Source organism: Macrotis lagotis, chromosome 1 (genome assembly GCF_037893015.1).
Source record: "Macrotis lagotis isolate mMagLag1 chromosome 1, bilby.v1.9.chrom.fasta, whole genome shotgun sequence".
In the NCBI taxonomy this organism is placed as follows: domain Eukaryota; kingdom Metazoa; phylum Chordata; class Mammalia; order Peramelemorphia; family Peramelidae; genus Macrotis; species Macrotis lagotis.
The window spans coordinates 163,960,244-163,981,076 of NC_133658.1; the positions used below are offsets into that span (position 1 = coordinate 163,960,244).

General features: G+C 36.0%; 1 protein-coding gene across 1 annotated transcript in view; it reads left to right on the top strand.

Annotated features, from left to right (window-relative positions):
• Positions 1-3,703: 3,703 nt before the first annotated feature.
• The window catches only part of NAPB (NSF attachment protein beta), a 51,250-nt gene continuing 34,120 nt past the window's right edge, over positions 3,704-20,833 (top strand). The window contains exon 1 of the mRNA XM_074209327.1: positions 3,704-3,876. Within this exon, the coding sequence (XP_074065428.1) occupies positions 3,779-3,876 (98 nt within the window). The 5' untranslated portion in view covers positions 3,704-3,778. The remainder of the gene's footprint in view (positions 3,877-20,833) is intronic.

Below are 20,833 nucleotides of genomic sequence, written 5' to 3' on the forward strand. Positions count from 1 at the left end.
GGGATCAAATGAGATAATTGTAAAGCATTTTGCACAGTGCCTGATAGATAGCGAGCACTATATATATATATATATATGTTTATTATTATTATTATTATTATTATTATTATACCCTACCTTAGACATTTACTAGCTGTGTGACCATGGACAAGTCTCTTAAAAGCTGTCTGTTTCCTCAACTACAAAATTGGGATAATAAAAACATCTCCCAGGGTTTTGTGAAGATCAGATGTGATCATATTTGTAGAAAAAAACAAAACAAATAAAGCACTTTAGAATAGTGCCTGACATAAGGCAGGTGCTATACTTTCTTTTATTGCTATTACTATTATTGTTCTTACAAAGGAAAGGTGGGGGTAGAGATGAGGGAAAGTACCTATAAGGTGTCAATTTAACTTTAAGGAAAGAAGAGAGTGAACAGGAGGGAAGTGTTATGATCTTTAAACCTTTAAACCTTCCCTGGTCAATGCAAATTTCCAGATTTTAGTTATGATAAATATGAGGTCAAGAATTTGGAAGGATGAGAAGGCATGGATGATTTGGGACCGACATATATACAAGGAATACTCACAGAGAATGGCATCAGTGGCTCATTGAAGATGAAGAAAAGCTGGAGTGGGGAGGAGTCCCCACAGAATACCCCTCTTTGGGATGTCACTGTAAATGTAGTAGGGCAGAGGAGAGAGGGTAGCAAGAGCCTCTTGAGAGGTACTTTATCTCACAGATCAGTTTATATATTATCAGGAAATTACATATATAAATATATCACCTGAATATAGGAATGTCTCTGATTCTAAAAGTTCTAGACTGATCTGGCAAAGTGCTGTTATGGTTTCTCCTAACATTTTTAAAAAATGTTTTCTTGGTGCCTTTTATTTTTATTTCACAGTGATGTGTGGAATCTTTCCCCACCCCAAGCAAAATTGACATTCTGCAATGACTGTCAGATAAAGTATACAACATTATGTTGAAATAGTCCCCTAACTTCTCTGAGAAGAGGGGAAATAAATTCCATTATCTGTTCTCTAGAATAATTATCATCTTTCAATTACTTGGGATTCAAATTAATTTTTATTGTATTTATCATTTACATTGTTGTAGTCACTGTATATTGTTTTCATGATTCAGTTTATTTTGGTTTACATCAGTCTCTGTGTTTTACCATTATTTCTCTAAATTCCTCAATTTGACATTTTTTTCTTAGAAATAATAGCATTTTTATTACATTCATGAACCATTTTATTCAGCCATTCCCCAGTTGATGGATGCCAACTTTATTTTCAGTTTTTTGCAATAAAAAAATACTATTTATAATTTGTATTCCCCTGACAGAAAGTTCCAAACTGAAGCACTATACAAGAAACAAGAGATTTGGTAAATAATTCAGTGTAGTACATAGCAGCTTTGTGAATGAAACATAAACTAATCCATAAAAAGATTAGGGTTATTAAATAATGAATTCTTTACATTAAATAAGCAAGAGAAAAACAAAAAAGTTGGGGTAGTAATGGAAAATAAGATTGCGGTAGATAAATATAAACTTTGAGATCTTTGCTTAGAAATGGTGATTTATTCCTTATATTCCATCAAATCAAAGCACTTTTTTCTTTTCTAGGTTTTTGCAAGGCAAATGGGGTTAAATGGCTTGTCCAAGGCCACACAGCTAGGTAATTATTAAGTGTCTGAGGCGGGATTTGAACTCAGGTACTCTTGACTTGAGGGCTGGTGCTCTATTCACTGTACCACCTAGCTGTCCCCCAAATCAAAACACTTTTAAGAAATAAATGTGACTTTTTTTGGTTATTGCTTTTCCTTTGAAAGGTAGGTGGACATCAAATGATTTTTGGAAAAGAGAGAATAGAAATAAGATACATTTTTAGCTTATTTGCTAACATGTTGACATTCCAGATATACTACCCACTACCTCTCTATTACATTGACATTCATTAGATATCTCAACATACACGGTTGCGTGCAGGAATTTTATACCAACAAAACACACTAATAATATGTGTCCAGGAGACTAGGCTTTCTTCCTTTAACCACTCACAATGGTTTAAGCTATTATTTAGCTTCAATCTAGCAGCCAAGAGTGGTTGTAATTGTTCATCTGTACTGTGCTGGTAAGCAGCTGCTATTCAGAGACATGCTAGGAGGGATGCTACTTCCTCTTCTACCTGATGTAACATAATAGAAAAACTTGTGGCAATACTCTGTGGGGGAAACCCAGGGGCAGACTTATTGATGTTGTTTCTATAATCACCATTTAAATAACTGGTAAGGGGGTTGGGAGTGAAGAGAGGCTTCCATTTGGGGCCTAGGCATTGCCAAATGGAGAAATGCCCTACTGAAATTATACTACATCTATAAATCTCTCTATATATTTAAATACACAATATATGTATGTGTGAGTGTGTGAATGTTGTTGAATCAGGTTGTGTGGGTATAGTATTCCAAAAGTTAGTGCAATCTAAAATCTTAATAGCATAAAACTGCACTAGGACTTGTGGGACATCTTATAAAATCACATCCTAAAAGTTCTAGACTGATCTGGCAAAGTGCTGTTCTGGTTTCTCTGTAACATTTGAAAAAAAATGTTTTCTTGATGTCTTTTATTTTTATTTATAAAATGATTTCATGACGAGGACTCTGTGAGGTAGGTATTAAGTCAAATCAAATTAAATCAACAAACATTTATTAAGCTCTTATTATATGATAAGCACTGTGCTAAATGTTGGGAATATAAATAAGCAAAAATAAACAAAACGAATGACTGTATAAATAAATAAAGCCAGCACCTGCCCTCAAGCAGTCTGCACATGAATTGGGAAAAGACTGCATAAAAAGGAAGTGAAAAGTAGGAATTCAGGCGGGATGGGGTGAAGTTGCAAGAAGAAAAGGCTGCTGCCCCACGATAGAGGCAAGTCTGGAGGGAATCAGGAGCCAGGATCTGTTTTGCAGATATGGAAAGCAGGTCGAAGGGATCATTCAGTCGCACAGACAGACAGCCTCCTTTTACAGATGGGGAACCCCGAGGCCTGGAGTCTGGTTGAGATTGGCCAGGTGGGTCCAGCTCCACCTGCGCCCCGGGGCCGGGCCGGGGCGGGCCACCAGGGCAGGGCCAGCTCCCGCCAGGGCTCGCTCTTCTGCACCTCGCAGCTACCCCCGCCCCAACCTGTGGTGTGTGACCTGCCGGTGCCAATTGCTGACAGAATCCCGCGACCCCGTGGCGGCCTCGGGGACGTCCCCCGGGGACTACGAGAAAGCCTGGCGTCGGGTCCTGCTATCTGCGTGTGGGCCTCGCTTTCCCCATTAAACTTTCTGGAGGGCACGACCTTATTCCAATCTATTACCTCGTTCCACGCGTCACTACTAAAGCCGACCCTTAGTACGGGCTGGATGAAGGGATGAAATGCCTCCGGCGCCTCGCCTCCTCCCCGCCCCTCCTCCCTCGGGTCACGCCCCCCAAATGCAGCATCTCCTGTGTACAGGCTTAGCCCACCAGGGGGCGGGAAGGAGCAAGTCCGCACACCGCACCGGTCTCGGCTCCCTTCTGGGAAATGTAGTTTCCGCCTCTTTGGACTTCAAGGCCGAAGCGGGGGAGAGAGACTACAGATCCCGACATGCTTTGGGACCCGGGCCTGCGCTTCGCCCCCTTCCCCCGCCCCCGCCCCTCCGCTAGGAGAAACTCCAGAGGCGCGTTCCCCAGCCGGCAGTTCCGTTCCGTCCGGCTCCGCCACGGTTCCCAGGACCCGGAGAGCGCCAAAGGCGACTGGCCATGGACAACGCGGGCAAGGAGCGGGAGGCGGTGCAGCTGATGGCGGAGGCCGAGAAGCGCGTGAAGTCCTCCCACTCGTTCTTGAGAGGGCTGTTTGGGTGAGAGCCAGCCCTGCGGGGCAGCGCCTTCCTCCTCCTCCTCCTCCTCTCCCCGCCCCCACCCTCCCTCCGTCATCTCCCGGAGCCTCTCCGGGGCCTGGCGCCTCTCGGGAGCCGAGAGGAGTGACAGGTGCGCGGGGCTGCAGGCCCCGCGGGAGGCGTCCCCTCCCCCGCTTCCCCGCCCCTCCCCCCGCTGAGCCGGCTCCTTCAGCCGCGCCCCGCCCCCGCCCGCGGCCGGCGGGATGCTCCCGGCTGGATGCTAATTTGGGGACCATTTTGACTTTTAGGTTGGATTAAATAACCCAGACGGGAAAAACCCAGTGAAGTCGCCTTGCGGGGTCTGGGGGGGAAGGGTGGGAGCCCCTGATCACGGAGTCCAGAGACGCAGCCCGTGCTCTTTAATCCTCCTGTGGCCCCCGCTTGTGGCCGCGGTCTCCCCGGGGGGTTCCGCGGGAGCCCCGGATGGATTCCCCCTCCGGGGTTTTCTGATTCGCCCCCCCCCCCCCGGATTTTAGTGTCTGCATGATCCAGGGCCATGCGAAGGCGCTTCATTTTGAGGAATATGGGTAGAGATCTGTTCCGTAGCCAAAAGTAGCTCATTTCTTTAATGATAGTGTCTTTAAAAACCAGTATCGGGAATACTATATTTTCCGTAGCTTCTCTGGGAAATTTAATCAGGAAACAACACTTCAACGTGAAGAACTAGAAGCAGAGCAGCATTTGCTGTTTCCTGAACTCACCTGCTTTTGAACTTGTGAATGAGTCAGCTATTTAAGGGGGGGGGGGAGGTGAAATTTCCTCCTGCCTTGTTAAAAGTGAAAATTCACTTCCCTTTATTCAGGAAGGGAAGACCTCAGTGTCTTTTAATTCTAGAAAATCCTTCTAAAAATTCTGCTTCCTGTTAAAGGTATATTTTATAGCACTCTGTTATGCTGCTTTCTTTTTTTCAGGAATCTTAGTAAAGAAAAAGTAACAGGTTCATTTTTTTGTTGAGCCAACTTTTTTTTAAAAAAATGAGATCATTTTTAATCTCATGGAGTCATATTTCAGTGACGAAAGGGTCCTAGAATAGTGAGCTTTTGGAAGAAACCAGAATTCATTTAGACTCTGCTCTTGTCCCTGAGAGATTTACTCTTTGGTATTTATCATTTACTTTTATTTTTTTCTATTTAATGTTAAATATTTTTGTTACTTTTGACACATTTTGAAATTCTAATGATCTTAACTATTATTGATATTTAACAAGCAGTTAAAGCATACTTGAAAAGCAGCATAATGTAACAGAAGCAGCATTAGAATAGAGTTAGAAGAATTTGAAGGCAGTTTCCTCATCTAGAAAATGAAGAGAATATTTGAATTGCTTAGAGGGCTGTATGATATAATATACTATGTATACAAATGCACTTTTTATATATGTATACAACTATTTTAAAACTGTAGGGTACTTTGTAATCGATAATTTTTCTTTTACAAAGTGCTGTGTCATTTTTCAGACTGCCCAGATTAATTTTAATTAATGTAATAAAATTCATTCAAAAGAAAGGTTAAGATAATTATTAATTTCATCTATATCACCCTATGTATGAGAAATCATTTTTATATTAAATTTGTATCTACTTTTAAAAGCAAAAGGATTCTCTTTGAAGAAAGTAGTGTTATCATTAAGGTTTTTTAAGAATATTTTTTCTTCATAGATTTTTTTTTTCCCAAAAGAATTAGGCTAATTCTTGTGTGTGTGTGTGTGTGTGTGTGTGTATGTTTTGTAAGGCATTGGAGTTAAGTGACTTACCCAAGGTTGCACAGCTAGGTAATTATTAAGTGTCTTAAGGATGGATTTGAACTCAGGTTCTCCTGACTTCAGGGCCAGTGCTCTATCCTCTGTGCCACCTTGCTGCCCATAAGCTAATTACTGATCAAGATAAAAAAGAGTCCTAAAGGGACTTTTGGAGGGGTTTTTCCCCCTAAATAATACTTTTATTCATAACTTGTTTTTTTTCTTACTTTTCTCAGTTAAAGCCCTCTTAAAAAGAGGGTTTCCTTTTGTTTGAAGAAAAGAACAGGTTTACATTTTTCTTTTTATCATGTTTTGTTGTCCCTACTTAATTTACAGCTTTAGAAGATCATAAACTTAAAAACAACAAAATTATAAATTTTCCTAAAGTTCACTATGTCAGTAAACCTTAGGATCATATATTTGAGTTGAAAGAAATTCTAAAAGTTACTGGAGTCTGACCCCATTTCTTCAGGCAAGTTAAAATAACTTTTTACAGTTGAAGAATACAGAGATTAGAGTGATTTTCATTAAGTCCCCCAATCACTAGTTTTCTCTAAAGCCAGATGGTATGTCCTTAATTTTTTATTTCAGAATGACATTAACATGTAAACATGGAAGAAGATTCAGGAACTCAAAAAATTGAAGGCTGAAGCTCACTCTAATAAGGTGAAATTAAATAAGAATGCAAAGTACTATACTTGTGCAGTTGATTTTTTTAAACACAAATAGGGATTTGGGAAAATAAAATTGACAGCTATTCATCTGAAAAATAATTTGGTTATTTTTATTGACAATATATGCTCAATATAAATTAGTGGAATAATTTGGCTTCTAAAAACACCCAATACAACCTTCGCTAATATTAATAGAAGTATACCATTCCCTATAATGAGGAAAGTGTCCCATTCATTATAGTCTCTACAGAGACTACTTCTGGAGTATTTTTTATTTGAAGATTTACATTTTGAGGAACAGTAACAAACTGAATTAGATCTATAGCATAATCACTTGTCTAGTGAAGGGAGTATTTTTGATGAAGAATGGTTTTGAGTAGTGCTTCTTGCATGTAATAAATAGTTGCTAAACAGTGTTTTGAGTTCAGTGCTTGTGAATGATTGGTGAAACTGGGAATGTTTGATTTGAAAAAGGATATGGATATGATTTCTAGTGAAAGAATGCTGCAGCCCAGTATATCCAAACCTGTCTCTCTTGATCTTCAGTATAGCCTTTCAGACCTACTTTCTTCCATGCTTTCTTAAGAAATTGCCATTTGGTTTCCTGGAAGCTGCTCAGCAGGTTGTAGGAATTATGCCAACAAATCACTGGTCAGCATCATTTATGGTTGAAACCACGACAATATAGAATCTCTGACTTTTGTTCTTGAGTAATGAAAACAAAACATTTATTCGTGGTAGATCCGAAAGGAGAAGTAAATTTAGTAGAGGCACATTACATGGAACCAGGTTTTGGTACATTATAAAGAAGAAATTAATAATAGAATTATCAAAAATACAGTGTCCTATGTCATACTTTTGTGAGGTCACTCATGGGAATTTTGAAACACAGTATGTGTGAAAACATAAGGATGTTAGAGATTTTTTTTCCCCCCATGGAATGGAATGTTGGATTAGATTACTATTTAGTCCTTTCTAGAAACGCCACTGATTTCCTCATTCCTTACTGCAACTACCCTCCTATGTACAGAACCTCACACTGAATATTATGACAGCTTCCTAATTAGTCTTCCTGCCTACAGACTTTACCTATTCCAGTTCATCCCTTACTATTAGGCTATAAATCTGATCACTTAATGTTCTTCTGGTTCAAGTTCAGATTCTTTTATTATATAGCATTCTAGTATAGCATTCAATGATTTTTTTATACCTGGTACCTTCCAAATTCATACAATTGACTTTGTTATTGCTGCTTACTTCAACTGAAATAGACCACATGCTGTTATTTGTACAATCCAATGATTTTTTTTTGTCTCTGCCTTTGCTTATGAAAGAATTCTTTCTTCTCCTAATCTTCATTCCAGTTAATGCTAGCCATCTCTAAAAATGAGGCTCAAGTAACACCTATTCGTTGAAAACTTCTGATTCCCTCCCTCTCATCACTTCCAAGAGATGTTCTTTCTCTTCTTCATCTGTGCATATTAGTTTTTACTTCTTCTATCCTATTTCATTTATTATGTAGTTGTTTCATATCCTTTAATAATTCATTCATAGTTCTTGTTTGATTTTTGACTTAATAAAGGTCAATAATGGTGCCACATTTCTCTGTTTTCCTAGCTTAGGACTGAACTTTGTATATAGTAAGCTCTTAATAAAAGCTGGCAAATGGTTTTATGATGCTATTCATAATTGTGCAAATTTTGCTGTGTAATGTCTAGTTTACCAATACCTCAAGATCCATAATTTCATTGGTGAAGGCATTTTTTTTCTTTTGGGTAGATTGCAAATCACTCACTCACCATAACTTAATAGATTCATGAGATGCTTTGAGCCCCCTCCTTTCACTACCCTCAATTGATTCTTTTGTGGCCAGTTTTCTAGAAGTAAATGTTTCTTCAGATTATAGTTACATACTTAAGTACTGGGCTTGTATTTGTGAGCTGCATGCAAACTGAGTCAGACCTGCCAAATCTGCCCATACCACCACCCTATATTATGAGGAGTCTGAGTAAGATCACAGTGTAAGTAATTAATGTTACATGATAACAAATGTACTTTAATCACTTAGAGGTATCTCAAATCTAATTGATATGCATACTCACTTCAGAGTTGGAGATTGTAAACTATCCATGCATGTTCTGTGCTACTCTTTTCTGTGAGTCTTTTCCTTAAATCCTTTGCAGAGGGTTTCCCCAGTTTGGTGGAACTTTTCTAATCTTTTGGCATTATGTGTATATCTGTGGAGCTTGTGGGGGTTTCCATTCAATTACATATAACTATTAAAATATGGACACTGATTTAAGTTAACTTTAGAGTTTATTAACTCAGTGGAGGATTTCATTTTCATATACAGGGTGAATACGGAGAAGATGAGTACTTTGAATTTCTTTAAGGTTGACAAAATGAAAACTTCAAAATGACAAGGAATTCTTTTGTCTTTGTATTTTTGCTTAAGTCTGAAAAATACTGACACTGTGAAGTTGGGCATGTCGCTGCTCCCTGCTGCCTAAGACTGATAATGCAGGGAAGGGGCTAATCTGCATTAGTCAGGGTAGTTTCTGGTAGTTTGTGTCCTCACTAAATCTCGCCTGTGTCCCTTTTTTAACAAGCATCATTTTCATGATCAATCAGATATTTATTTAGCACTTATTATTGCCAGGCACTGTGCTAGGTCCTGGCACCAAGGGCCAAAGGCAAAAGAATGAAACGATCCTTTCTCCTAAGGAGCTTGTGTTCTACTAGGGAAAACAAGTACATATCTAAGTACAGAGTGATTCAAAAGTCTTTTAATTGTTTTACTGGTTTAAAGAAGCTTTAATATACTAAAACTTGAGAAAGATTTTCAATTCATTCATAGAATAAATAGAGAATAAATACATAGGAGGTGGTTAGGAAGGGAGGGCACCCCTCCTTTACACATCCCTTTTACTATTAAAGGCCATCCATATCTTAGTTATTTAAATTTAAAATGTCAGCATAAATCTTTGATTTTCTTTCATTCTTCATGTTCCTTTCATCCCCTCATTCAGCTATTTGCCAACTCTCAATTCTCCCTCTACATCATATCTTATCTCTTCTTTACTCACATGGCTACCATTGGAGCCAATCACTCCTTCCTGATCTATTGCAGCAACTTTCCCATTGGAACTTATTGTTTGCTACATTTTACTTCTCTACTCCATCCAAAATGATACATTTGCAAAAATAAATTTATTAAAACATAAGTCTGATCATATCATCACTCTCTTACTTAAGAGAATCTTCAGTGGTTCCCTGTTCAATTCATCAGAAATAAAAGATTAACTCCTCAGCCCTTCACAGTCTGGCTCCATCTTACCCCCAGGCTTATTTCCCATTACTTCTCTACACTATTACAACACAGCTGGCTTAATTACAATTTCTCAAACTTGACATTCCTATTTACAGCTTTCCACATACTGCCATTCATGGATGGAATGGATTTCCTCATTCTGCCTCAGAATTTGGCTTTAACTTGAAGGTTCATATAATAATGAATATATGTTATACCTTAATCAGAAGAATGTAACCTACTAGAGAGCAGGGACAGTTCTTCATTTTTTGTCATATCCCCATCTCTTCTGTGCTTCGCAGAAAGTAGATGCTTAATAAGTACCTGTTGTATTGAATTTATATGAAATAATTTTTATCATTATAGTGTTTTTGATTGACTTTCAGTGTAAACAGTTACTTGTTGATTTAATTGTGGAATTTTGATGATAACTTAGTTCTTGAATATATCTTATATATGTTTAAATGAAATGCTTTTAAATACATTTTTGGATATTATAGGTAACTTTAGTGTGTATATATATATATATATATAATATGTATATTTATATATTTAAAATTTTATTTTAAAGTCAGCAAATTTGTTTTGTATTCAGGCTCTCTTTATTATAGTGATTTTTTGAAACATATAGGTTTCTCTCCATGGCTGTTCTGTCTCATTGCTAGGATACTACAACTGTACTTTGTACACAGTATACTCCAAGGAAGTTGCTCTTTAAACATTAAAATGAAATAATAATGTTCTTGATAAGATAAATGTATCCTTGTGCTGTTTCTTGTAAGGCTCTCTAATGTGTAGAAAAACAACAGATCTAGTTTATTAGCTCTTTTGACTGTATATAATATTTCAAATATTGTAACTAGTGTGAAGAAAATCATATTGACCAGAGAGATAGCATAATATGTTAGCTAGTGGGCTAATCTTGGAATCAGGAATGCTCCTAAGCTTAACTCGTGGGATTGAAGCACACTTAGGTATCTCACCAGGCAAAAAACCAAGTTTAAATCACAAACTATTCACTGATGTGAAGTCCTGGAAGGAATTCTCTCCACTGAAGAAATCACAGGTTTGATTCCCTCCCCAAAATCCTTCATCTGAACATTTCAGCCTGCTGGTCTTTTTTTTTTTTCCCAGTAAAATCAATAAGAATTTTTACATCTGTTTGTCAATACTTTTTCATTTAATATTTTCATAAGACATTACATTTTATTGCTAGAATGAGAAAACTTAGATCCAGAAATGCCAAAGGATTTATTAAATTAGGTTTTTTACAAATAAACAAATTCAGATCAGTAACTAAAATGTTAGAATATTCTTCGAAATGGTCACAAATAGCTAGTATATTATTAATTTTTCTTTTCCTTTCCTTTGTTTTTTATTTCCTTTTTTTTGTGTGATTTCATAGGCGTAGGTAGGTCCCTATAAGTAATTTCCTCTACTAATGTAAATTAACACCTTCTTAGACTAATAGATTTAGAGAGCAGATTGAGGATATTGAAAGAAATTTAATAATTTATATATAGTAATGTAGATAATATCAGAAGTGATATTTGAACATAGGACATCTTAACTCAGACCAGCTCTCTATTTACTGTTTGCTTCATGTTCATTATTTAGATGTGCAAAATATCAAAGGAAGAGGTGTATCCAGTTTTCTAATTTTTCATTAAAAAAGGATTTATTAATGACATTCTTGCCAAAGACATTCTAGGTATTGGAGATGCAAAGATAAAAAATGAAACATTTCCTATTTTTGTAGAGAAAAACTCCTATTTTTGTAGAACTTACATTATTTTGGAGAAAATATGACATTACCTTACCCTAATAGATAAGTGGTCAAAGGATATGAATAAATAATTCTCTAAAGAAGAATTGTAAAATGTCAGTGTTGCAGATCAATTTACTAAAAGTAAACAGGCACACACTGAGCAAAATCATCTTATTAATAATGACACATATAGTTGTTAACAAAGTTAATCAGACTGGCCACCTCAAGAAGGGCAGCAACCTTCCCTCTTTATTGTCATGCAGGATAGAAGGGGGTCTCAAGACAATACAATCAGCTATACTAGGAAAAATGAGTTGACACTTTTGGTGTGGCTAATCATGCCCCTCTCTGACAATTAAAGAATACTAATTGTTTTATGGGTCTTATCTACCTCTTGTAATCTTTTCTAGGGGATCAGTATATCAGGCTTGTCTTCTTTTGGAGGAGATCAAATCTCCCCTAATTGTACAAGGACAGTCAAATACAAATGATATATCATTTGGGGGGGGGGCAACAACAGATTAAGCCAGTTGGGTCTCATAGACAATAAGCAGATATACCAGGGGCTAATGATATGAATGATTACAACTTTTGTTTTTACCACACCTTTAAACTAACTCAAAGGAAAGTCTGCATTCCCGAGTCCAAGTCAAGAACAGAAAAATGTGACTTGAATGGGACAATAATACTGAATAGTGTCAGTTACAAAATAGAATCAATTATTAAGTGATAGAGAATAATTTTAATTTTCTAATTTAATAACCATGTGAAAAACTTCAAAATAAAAAGAAAACCAATTAAAACAATTTAAAATTACATCTTGAAAATTGGTGGAGGCAGCTAGATGATATAGTGGATAGAGTCCTGGAGTCAGGAGGACCTGAATTCAAATCCAGTGTCAGATACTAGCTGTGAGACCTTGGGCAAGTTACTTAACCCCATTGCCTTGTAAAAACCAAAAAAGAAAATTGGTGAAAACTTTAAATCAGTAATAGAAAGAAATAAAACAGTTCTGAAACTTTCCCTTGTACCTTGAAAAGGTGAAGACGATGAAAGGAATAATTATGATTGAAGGAGTTGCAAAAAGAAATGCAATATACTGTTGATGGAATGGTTAATATTTATAACCAATCTGGAAAGCAATTTGAAATTATAGTGTTAATGTAAAGACCTCATTAACTACCTCAACCCCTAAATGAAAAAGCACCAGGAAGCTCAGAATTCAAAATAAGACCAACAATAATGGTTTTTTTTACCCCTTCCTGGACCAGTATGGATTTTTTTTGATATGAACTAGGCTGCCAATTCAACAAGCATGAATCAGCACCAGCCCCCAGATACAGGTTCCTTATTTCCTTTCTCCAGTGCCAAGTTTCTGCTTGATTCAGATAAGGACCCTATAAAAAACCACCAGTCTTTCCTGGATTTGGCACTCAGTTCAGTCCAGGACTCTAATGTAGTACTCATTTTCACGAGACCTAGCAGACTTGGTCTATTTATATCCTCCATGACTGCTCTTTCTAATTGTATGTCCCCTAATAAAGCTGTCTTGAATTTTTCTGTCTCTTGCTTTATCCGTTCCTTTTATTCATGAATATCACAATTAATTTTTGACAAAAGAAGATGAAACATTTTCATTTCTTGATTGTTATGTTAAAGTATACTAGTGTCCTTTGCAATTCTTAATTTTCTTAAATGAGTTGGTTTTCAGTTAGTTGAGCCAAAGTCAAGTATCATATTTTATCTTTTTGGTTCTTAAAAAGTGATTTAGATTTGGAAAATATATTTTGAAAAACTGTGTTTATTTCCATTTTCAGTAAGTTATAATATATTAGGATTTATCCAACTGGTCAGAGCCTTAAAGATCATACATAGTCCAGCCACTTGATTGAAATTTATCTATTAAATGTTTTATTAGAAATTTTATTCGACGTGGGTACAATTAAAATTGCTTAATAACCATTTATGATTACAGTCATTTAAAAATAGGAAATGTCATAACTTTAAAAATCATTCCCTCTAAAAAGTTTGTTAGAATTTCATGACCTTTCTTATTTACTTTTTTTATATGTTGATCATTAATGTGTATAACATTTCTTTATATTTCAAAATTTTATGGTTTTTTTTTTTAATTTTTGCAAGGCAGTGGGATTAAGTGGCTTGTCCAAGGCCACACAACTAGGTAATTATTAAGTGTCTGAGGTCTTATTTGAACTCAGGTCCTCCTGATTTCAGGGCTGGTGCTCAATCCACTGCACCACCTAGCTGCCCCAACTTTATGGTTTTAAATTGAATTATTGTACTTCATTTTGGAATATAAACTAAATTATTCCAGACAAATTAAATGACTTATCCATATTATAAGTAGGAGAGCTGGGATTTTAACCAAGATTTGACTGATTTCAGCAGATTCCCCCCCACTACATTCATTATTTTATGTGTAATTTTCCTTTTTTTTCTGTTTGTTTCAGATTCAAGTTAGATGTTTAAATAGTCTGTGACTCAGGATAGTGGCATTTTGAGTTCTGCTTCATTTTTCTGTTCAATATTTATTATATAAATATAAAATTTATATGCAGTATTTTGGGAATTAAGACTATTTTTTACTATGCAGAGGTAGTTTGAATTTAAGAAAGGAGTGACTATTGCACTTGTAGATGTTATCAAAGCTATTTGAATTTATGTGAGTCACTCACATTGATTTCTCTAAGTAGTGTGACTATGAATAGATCATCAATTATAATACAGCCGGAAGAATGAACTTGCATTAACTTCTTAGAACTAGTAAGGTTTCCATTTTCAGGTTTGGTTTTTCTGTGAGACATGCTGGCACTATCTTCACTGTGACAACAAATTTTCAGACAAAGAAATTAAAACTGTAGTCATATTAAAAATGCTCTACATCACTATTGATTAGAGAAATGCAAACTAAAACAACCCTGAGGTTCTACCTTATACCTATCAGACTGGCTAACATGACAAAAAAGGAAAATGTTGACTGTTGGAGGGAATGTGGGAAAACTGAAACTGGGATCCTAATACATTGCTGGTGGAGTTGTGAACTGATTCAGCCATTCTGGAGAATGATTTGGAACTATGCTCAAAGTACAGCACTAACCCCTACTGGATTTACATCCCAAAGAGATCATAAAAAGGGGAAAAGGACCTACACTAAAAAATACTTTATTGCAGCTCTTTTTGTGGTGACAAAGAATTGAAGATTGAGGAAATGCCCCTCAATTTGAGAATGGCTGAACAAGTTATGGTATATTAATGTTAATGGAATACTATTGTTCCAGAAAGGTTGAGCAGGCAGATTTCAGAAAACACATGGAAAGACTTACATGAACTGATATTCAGCATTGTGAGCAGAACCAGGAAAACAGTATACACAGTAACAACAATATTATGCAATGATCAGCTATGTTAGACTTGACTTAAAATGATCCAAGAAAATCCCAAAGGACTAATGTTGAAAAATACCATCCCCAGAGAAAGAACTGATCATGTCTGAATACAAACAAGCATGCTATGTTTTTTACTTTAATTATTTTTCTTTTATTTGAGTCTTCCAGTACAAAGTGACTGACTAATATGGAAATATTTTACATGATTGTAACATGGAGGGAAGGAGGAGGGTTGGAAGAAGGGAGAAATAGATTTTGGAACTTTAAAAATTGTTTTAACAGGTTATTGGGTAAAAAAAAAATATATTTTAAAAAACCAAATAAGGAAACTGGGATTCTAAGAGATAAGGTGATTTGCACAAGACCCCATAGCTAGAGATGGAGGTAAGGTTTGAATACTGGTCTTTAAACTAATTACAGCATATTTGCCACTGAATCACTAAGCCTAAGCTAATTGTGTTAGGGTTTACAAAGATAATTAAGCCACATTGCTTGCTCAAGAGGTGCAGAGTCTAGTGGGGGAATGGTACTGGATTTGAAGTAAGGAAAACCTGGGTTCAAATCTTTTCTCTGAGATTTGATAGCTTTGGGGTAATGATCATGGGGACAGTCACTTAGCTGTTCTGAGCCTCAGTCTTCTTATTTATAAGATAGACAGTAATAACACCTGTGCTACTTACCTTACAAGGTTGTGAGCTTCATGTGAGTGTGTACATTTATATACACATACAAAGTATCTTAGAAACCTCAAAATGCTACATAAATGCTAGTTTTTTTTTAAAGATAAGGTTTTAAAACTGGAGACCCATAAACCTGGTATTGCCTATAACTTTATTTATATCAATAGGGCCACTATAATCTAGAATTTCATTTCAGTAATTTAGCCAAATTCTGTATGTCTCCTGCTACCAGATTATTTCTCACTTAGTTTTTTTTTTAAAATTTAAGGCAATGGAGTTAAGTGACTTGCCCAAGTTCACAAAGCTAGGCAATTATTAAGTGTCTGAGGATGGACTTGAACTCAGGTCTGGTGCTCTATCCAGTGTACCACCTAGCTGCCCCTAAACAACTAAATTATTTCTTTATAGTCCTAATTTCAAGAAAAGAAAAAATATTTTTAGTAAGGCTTTTGCAAAGTGGTATTCTGCTGTTTTCAATTCAGAATCAGAATTATAACAGGTTGGTACACAAACTATAGACACAAAGACTGATTTAAATTACATATATAATAAATTTATGGAAGATGACTTCATATATTCAGAATCCAAAATATACTTATGAATTTCACCTTTTGATTTTCATATAATAGCAAACTTAGGAGTGCAAAATATTTTTGAGATTTGGAATATAATCAAAGTTTATTTTTACTGCAAGACTTTACTATATGCTTCTTTTTTGTTAAAAGTTGCTAAAGCAGTATTTGGTTTAAATGAGAATCCTCCTGATGAGGGAAACTTAACAAGATCCATAGCTTTAGATCTAGAAGGCACATTGAAATCTAGTCCAACTCTTATTTTACAATCGAAGAAACTAAGGCACAGAGAGATGAAGTGACTTGCCCAAAGTCACAACCGGACTTGGACATTTAGAGGGCTGCCACTAAGTAGGGGTCTCTTCTGTCAAGAATGATAGAGACATCGTTTCACTGAGGATGGGCTTCAGGGGCACACCTGCCAGTCAGTGAAAATTAGAAGGTTAGAGATGAGGGTTGCAGGAGCAGAGTGTGGCAGGCCACTACCAGTAACCCTGAAAATCCCTGGCAGTAGCACTATCTTTTAGGTAAGACTTTAGGGCAGGGATGGGGAACCTCTAGCCCGTGGGCTATATTGGTCTGGTGCTGCCTAGGCAACCATAGGCAAGACTGGAAATTCCATAAATCTAGGAGCTTTTTAAGGGTGAATTAATTAAATTTTTTGACTAAATATAGCTTGTGAATAATGTTAAAAATTTCCAAATCGCCCTTGGCAGAAAAAATGTTCCCCACCCCTGCTTTTAGAGTCAAGACTTCCATTCAAATCCTTCCTTAAACACTAAGTTATATATATGGTCCCTAGCACACAATTAACCTTTCCTAATTTATAAATTGAGGATAACAATGATACTTATCTCACAGAATTGTTGTGAAGCTCAAATGAACTGCTGTTTGTAATGTGCTTTACAATCCTTAAAGTGCTATATAAATTTTATGGATTCTTATGGGGAGGAAGGGGAAATTCAAGTTTTACTACTATATATTTTGGGAAAATTTGACAGTCATTATTTTAACTCTTCTTGTTTACTATTCCATGACGACACCCTTGGGTAAAAAACAAACACCCTCCCCTTTTTTTTCTTTAAAAAGCTGTGAATTGTGATGGAAGAAGAATTTTATTGTTTTGTTTTTGGTGATGAATATTCAGTTTTATCTTATTTTTATTGCTATCTTTTTTATATCACATTTATTTCCATGGATAAGGGGGGGAAAAAGTTCAGTCAAACCAATCAATACTAAAGAGTGTTTTCTGCAATCATTGTTTAGTTGTGTCCAATTCTTCATGACACCATGGACTATACTTCCCATAAGGTCTTCTTGGCAAATCTTGGCAAAGATATTGGAGTGGTTACCATTTCCTTTTCCAGTGGATTAAGGCAAATAGAGGTTAAGTCTGTGGGATAAAAATACACTTTAAAAAATTATAGAGACTTATCTGAGCAAAAAAAGAAAGTTTAGAAAGTTATTTTGTCATTTCTTGAGAAAAGGGCATACTCCAAGTCTCACAAAGGTAAAGGTAATGAAGATGAAGGAGCTGCCCCCCGAGGTGACAGTCAAGCAAGATTATATGGCCTAGTGTGATTTCCCCCTCCCTAGCCCCCCTCTCTTCCAACCTGATTGGCTAAGGTTTTCAGAGCTATAATCTTTACATGAAAAATGTACCTGGTAACAAAGAGAAGAATAGAATGTTTCCATAATGACCTTTAGTTGTCTAAATGAATTACTGTCTGAGGTCTTCTAAGGAACTCTACTGTTTTCTTAGTTTAGTACTTATCAAACAAGAGAAGGCAGTCTACTGTTCTCCCAGTCTATTATCAAATATTAAAAAATATTAAAAAAAAGACTATTCTTAGAAGAAAGAGGGTGAGAGACACCTTGAATTCCAAGTAAGGCACTCTCCCAATTCTGCTGGGGGGGGGGGGGGGAACAGTGGACTATTTCCAAAGAGACCTTGTATTTTTTTAATTAGTTATATTTGATAATGAAACTATCTTAACTGGAAGAACAGTAGACTGTTCCCATGAGAAAAACCTTGCATTCCAACGAAGCTCATAAGACTCCTCTTGTTTGATGATAAGTAGTGTTCCTAGACCTTGTGTTCCAAAACAAGTTACATTACTTCAATAAGATAGTAATAATCCTGAAGGTTATTCTCACAATCTGGATGGTGAGGTAATATTTTATGAAAACCTTTCATTCTTTTCTTAGTTGCTGGGGTAGATTTTCACAAGTAGAATGTAACTCTGAAGACTAACCAATGAGTCGACAGAGAGGGATGAGAGGGAGGAGGAGGGGATCACATTAGGCCATTCACTTTTTTTTTTGGCAAGGCAAATGGGGTTAATTGGTTTGCCCAAGGCCACACAGCTAGGTAATTATTAAGTGTCTGAGGCTGGATTTGAACTCAGGTACTCTTGACTCCAGGATTGGTGCTCTATCCACTGTGCCACTTAGCTGCCCCTAAGAATAGTCTAAGAGTAATAGTCTGTCCTTGTTTTAATGATTTTTAACCCTGAGAGGACTAGGAATAATTCTTAAGAGGGAATATCCCACTCATATCTTCCCTAGTTTATGGCCTGTTTTTATAAATCATGTAGTACTGAGGAATATGTGTGTCCTTTAATGTTCCCATTTATCAAATGCCATGATTTTCAGATTTGAAAGTTTGTTCACATTTTGCCTTATCATTCTGTTGGTTTTCTAGAATTAAGGGAGTCTTATTTTATTCCATAATATCTTTTAATAATTTAGCCCTTTCTATTTAGATCCTATATGTATTTTGGTTCCTATATGATTAATATCATTATTGGCTCTAATAGCTCCTTTAAGCATAATGTTGTTTCCTTCTTTATCTCTTGATAATTGTGAATTTTTATTTTATTTGATTGCAACTTCGGATATTTTTTGAATTGTAGTAGTAAAATTTGTTGCAGAGTCAGATTTTCATTCTAAATGTATTTTTTGAAAAACAGCAGGTTTTGTTTACTCATTCAGTAACTGTCTTATCTCCTTGTTCAGTCCATTCACATTTAAGGTTAAGAAAGCTAGGATTTTTTTCTAGATTTGTTTCTTTTGTATTGATTTCTATCCCCTTTCCCTTTAAAAATCAATGTTTTTTCCCCCCCTTAGTCTTCAGTTTTCCTTATAATTCTTATGTCAGTCTATTTTTAAGGTTCACTTCATGGTCACAATTATCTAGCCTATTTTAAATTTATTTATATTGTTCATTTTGCTTTCATTCTTTGTATTTACCTTTTTTGATAGTGTTTTCTCTTCTGGGACTGGGCCAGGCCAGTATATGTCTTGGGCTCAGTTGGAATGCCAGGAAACATATGTGGACCATCAAATTGAATAAAAATAAGTTTACTAAAAAGAAAAGATTTTAAAGAATTTAATTATTACTTTTAAGACTATATGAATTACTTGGGACAAGCAATACTTTTGATAGGTTTTTTGTTTTTAGATTTTTCAAGGCAATAGGGTTAAGTGGCTTGCCCAAGGCCACATGGCTAGGTAATTAGTAAGTGTTTGAAGTTGGATTTGAACCCAGGTACTCCTGGTTCCAGGGTTGGTGCTCTATTCACTGCACCACCTAGCCACCCCTTGTTTTCATTTTTTTAGGGTTTTTTTTTTGCAAGGCAAATGGGGTTAAGTGACTTGCCCAAGGCCACACAGCTAGGTAGTTATTAAGTGTCTGAGGCTGGATTTGAACTCAGGTCCTCCTGACTCCAGGGCCGGTGCTCTATCCACTGCGCCATCTAACCACCCCTATATGTTTTCATTTTGAATTAGGCTAACTCAAAATATTGATCTTTAACAATTCAAAACCAAATTGAGCTGCTTTCCCCCATCTTTATGTAGATCTAAATACTGAATTTTGTGTCCTGCACACATTTTATTAGTCTCTTATGTTATGCTTTTAATGTTGACTTTTTAAGAATAGATATTATTCCAAGGAAATTTAAAAAAAATTATAGCTCTTAAAGAGCACACTTGAATGACTATTATCGATATTGCAGGGTAAGGATATTGTTGTGAGAAAGTAATTTTGAAGATCATTCATGCCCATGTTGAAATAGGATCAGTCCCACCAAAAAGCACATGAAAGTTGTAGTTGAAAACAAAAGCATCAATAATAAACTATTGCTTCAATCTCAGAGAACACCCAAAGTCCTTCAAAGGACCAAGGAACTGGAGGGATTATTTGGGTTCATAAACAGGAAAGCATAGAACTTGAAGTTGAAAGAACAAGATTAATTTAAAAAAACAAAACACCAAATTAAGAATAAAAATATTCTTGCTATTCGCAAAATAATACAAAGACTGGAATACTGAAGATGAAAAATACATAATCTTTACTGATGAACTCACTGTTTCATTCAAAGTATACCCAAATTGTTGTTAGAATAAATCCAGGTAAATCTTTAAGATTTGGGCAGTTATCCCATTGTAAAACATCCCCTTAAAAAAATCTTTTGGGGATTTTCACTTACAGTAGGGCTGCTAGTTTTGCTCTTATCAGGGAATAAAAAAACTGATTAATAGTTGATATACTGAAAAGCAAAATTATTCTGGAACTAAGTTCATGAATAGAGAGGAAATACTGCAGTATGATGTTGCACAATTGCTGCGTAATATGAATGTTTAAGAAATGTGTGCAAGTGATAGAATTAAGAGTCTTGTAGTTCCCTGGATTTAAATCCCACTGAAAATTTATGTGCTATAATAATCAATGTTAATTTTGAGAAAATTGAGTATTTGTCAAAGCTACT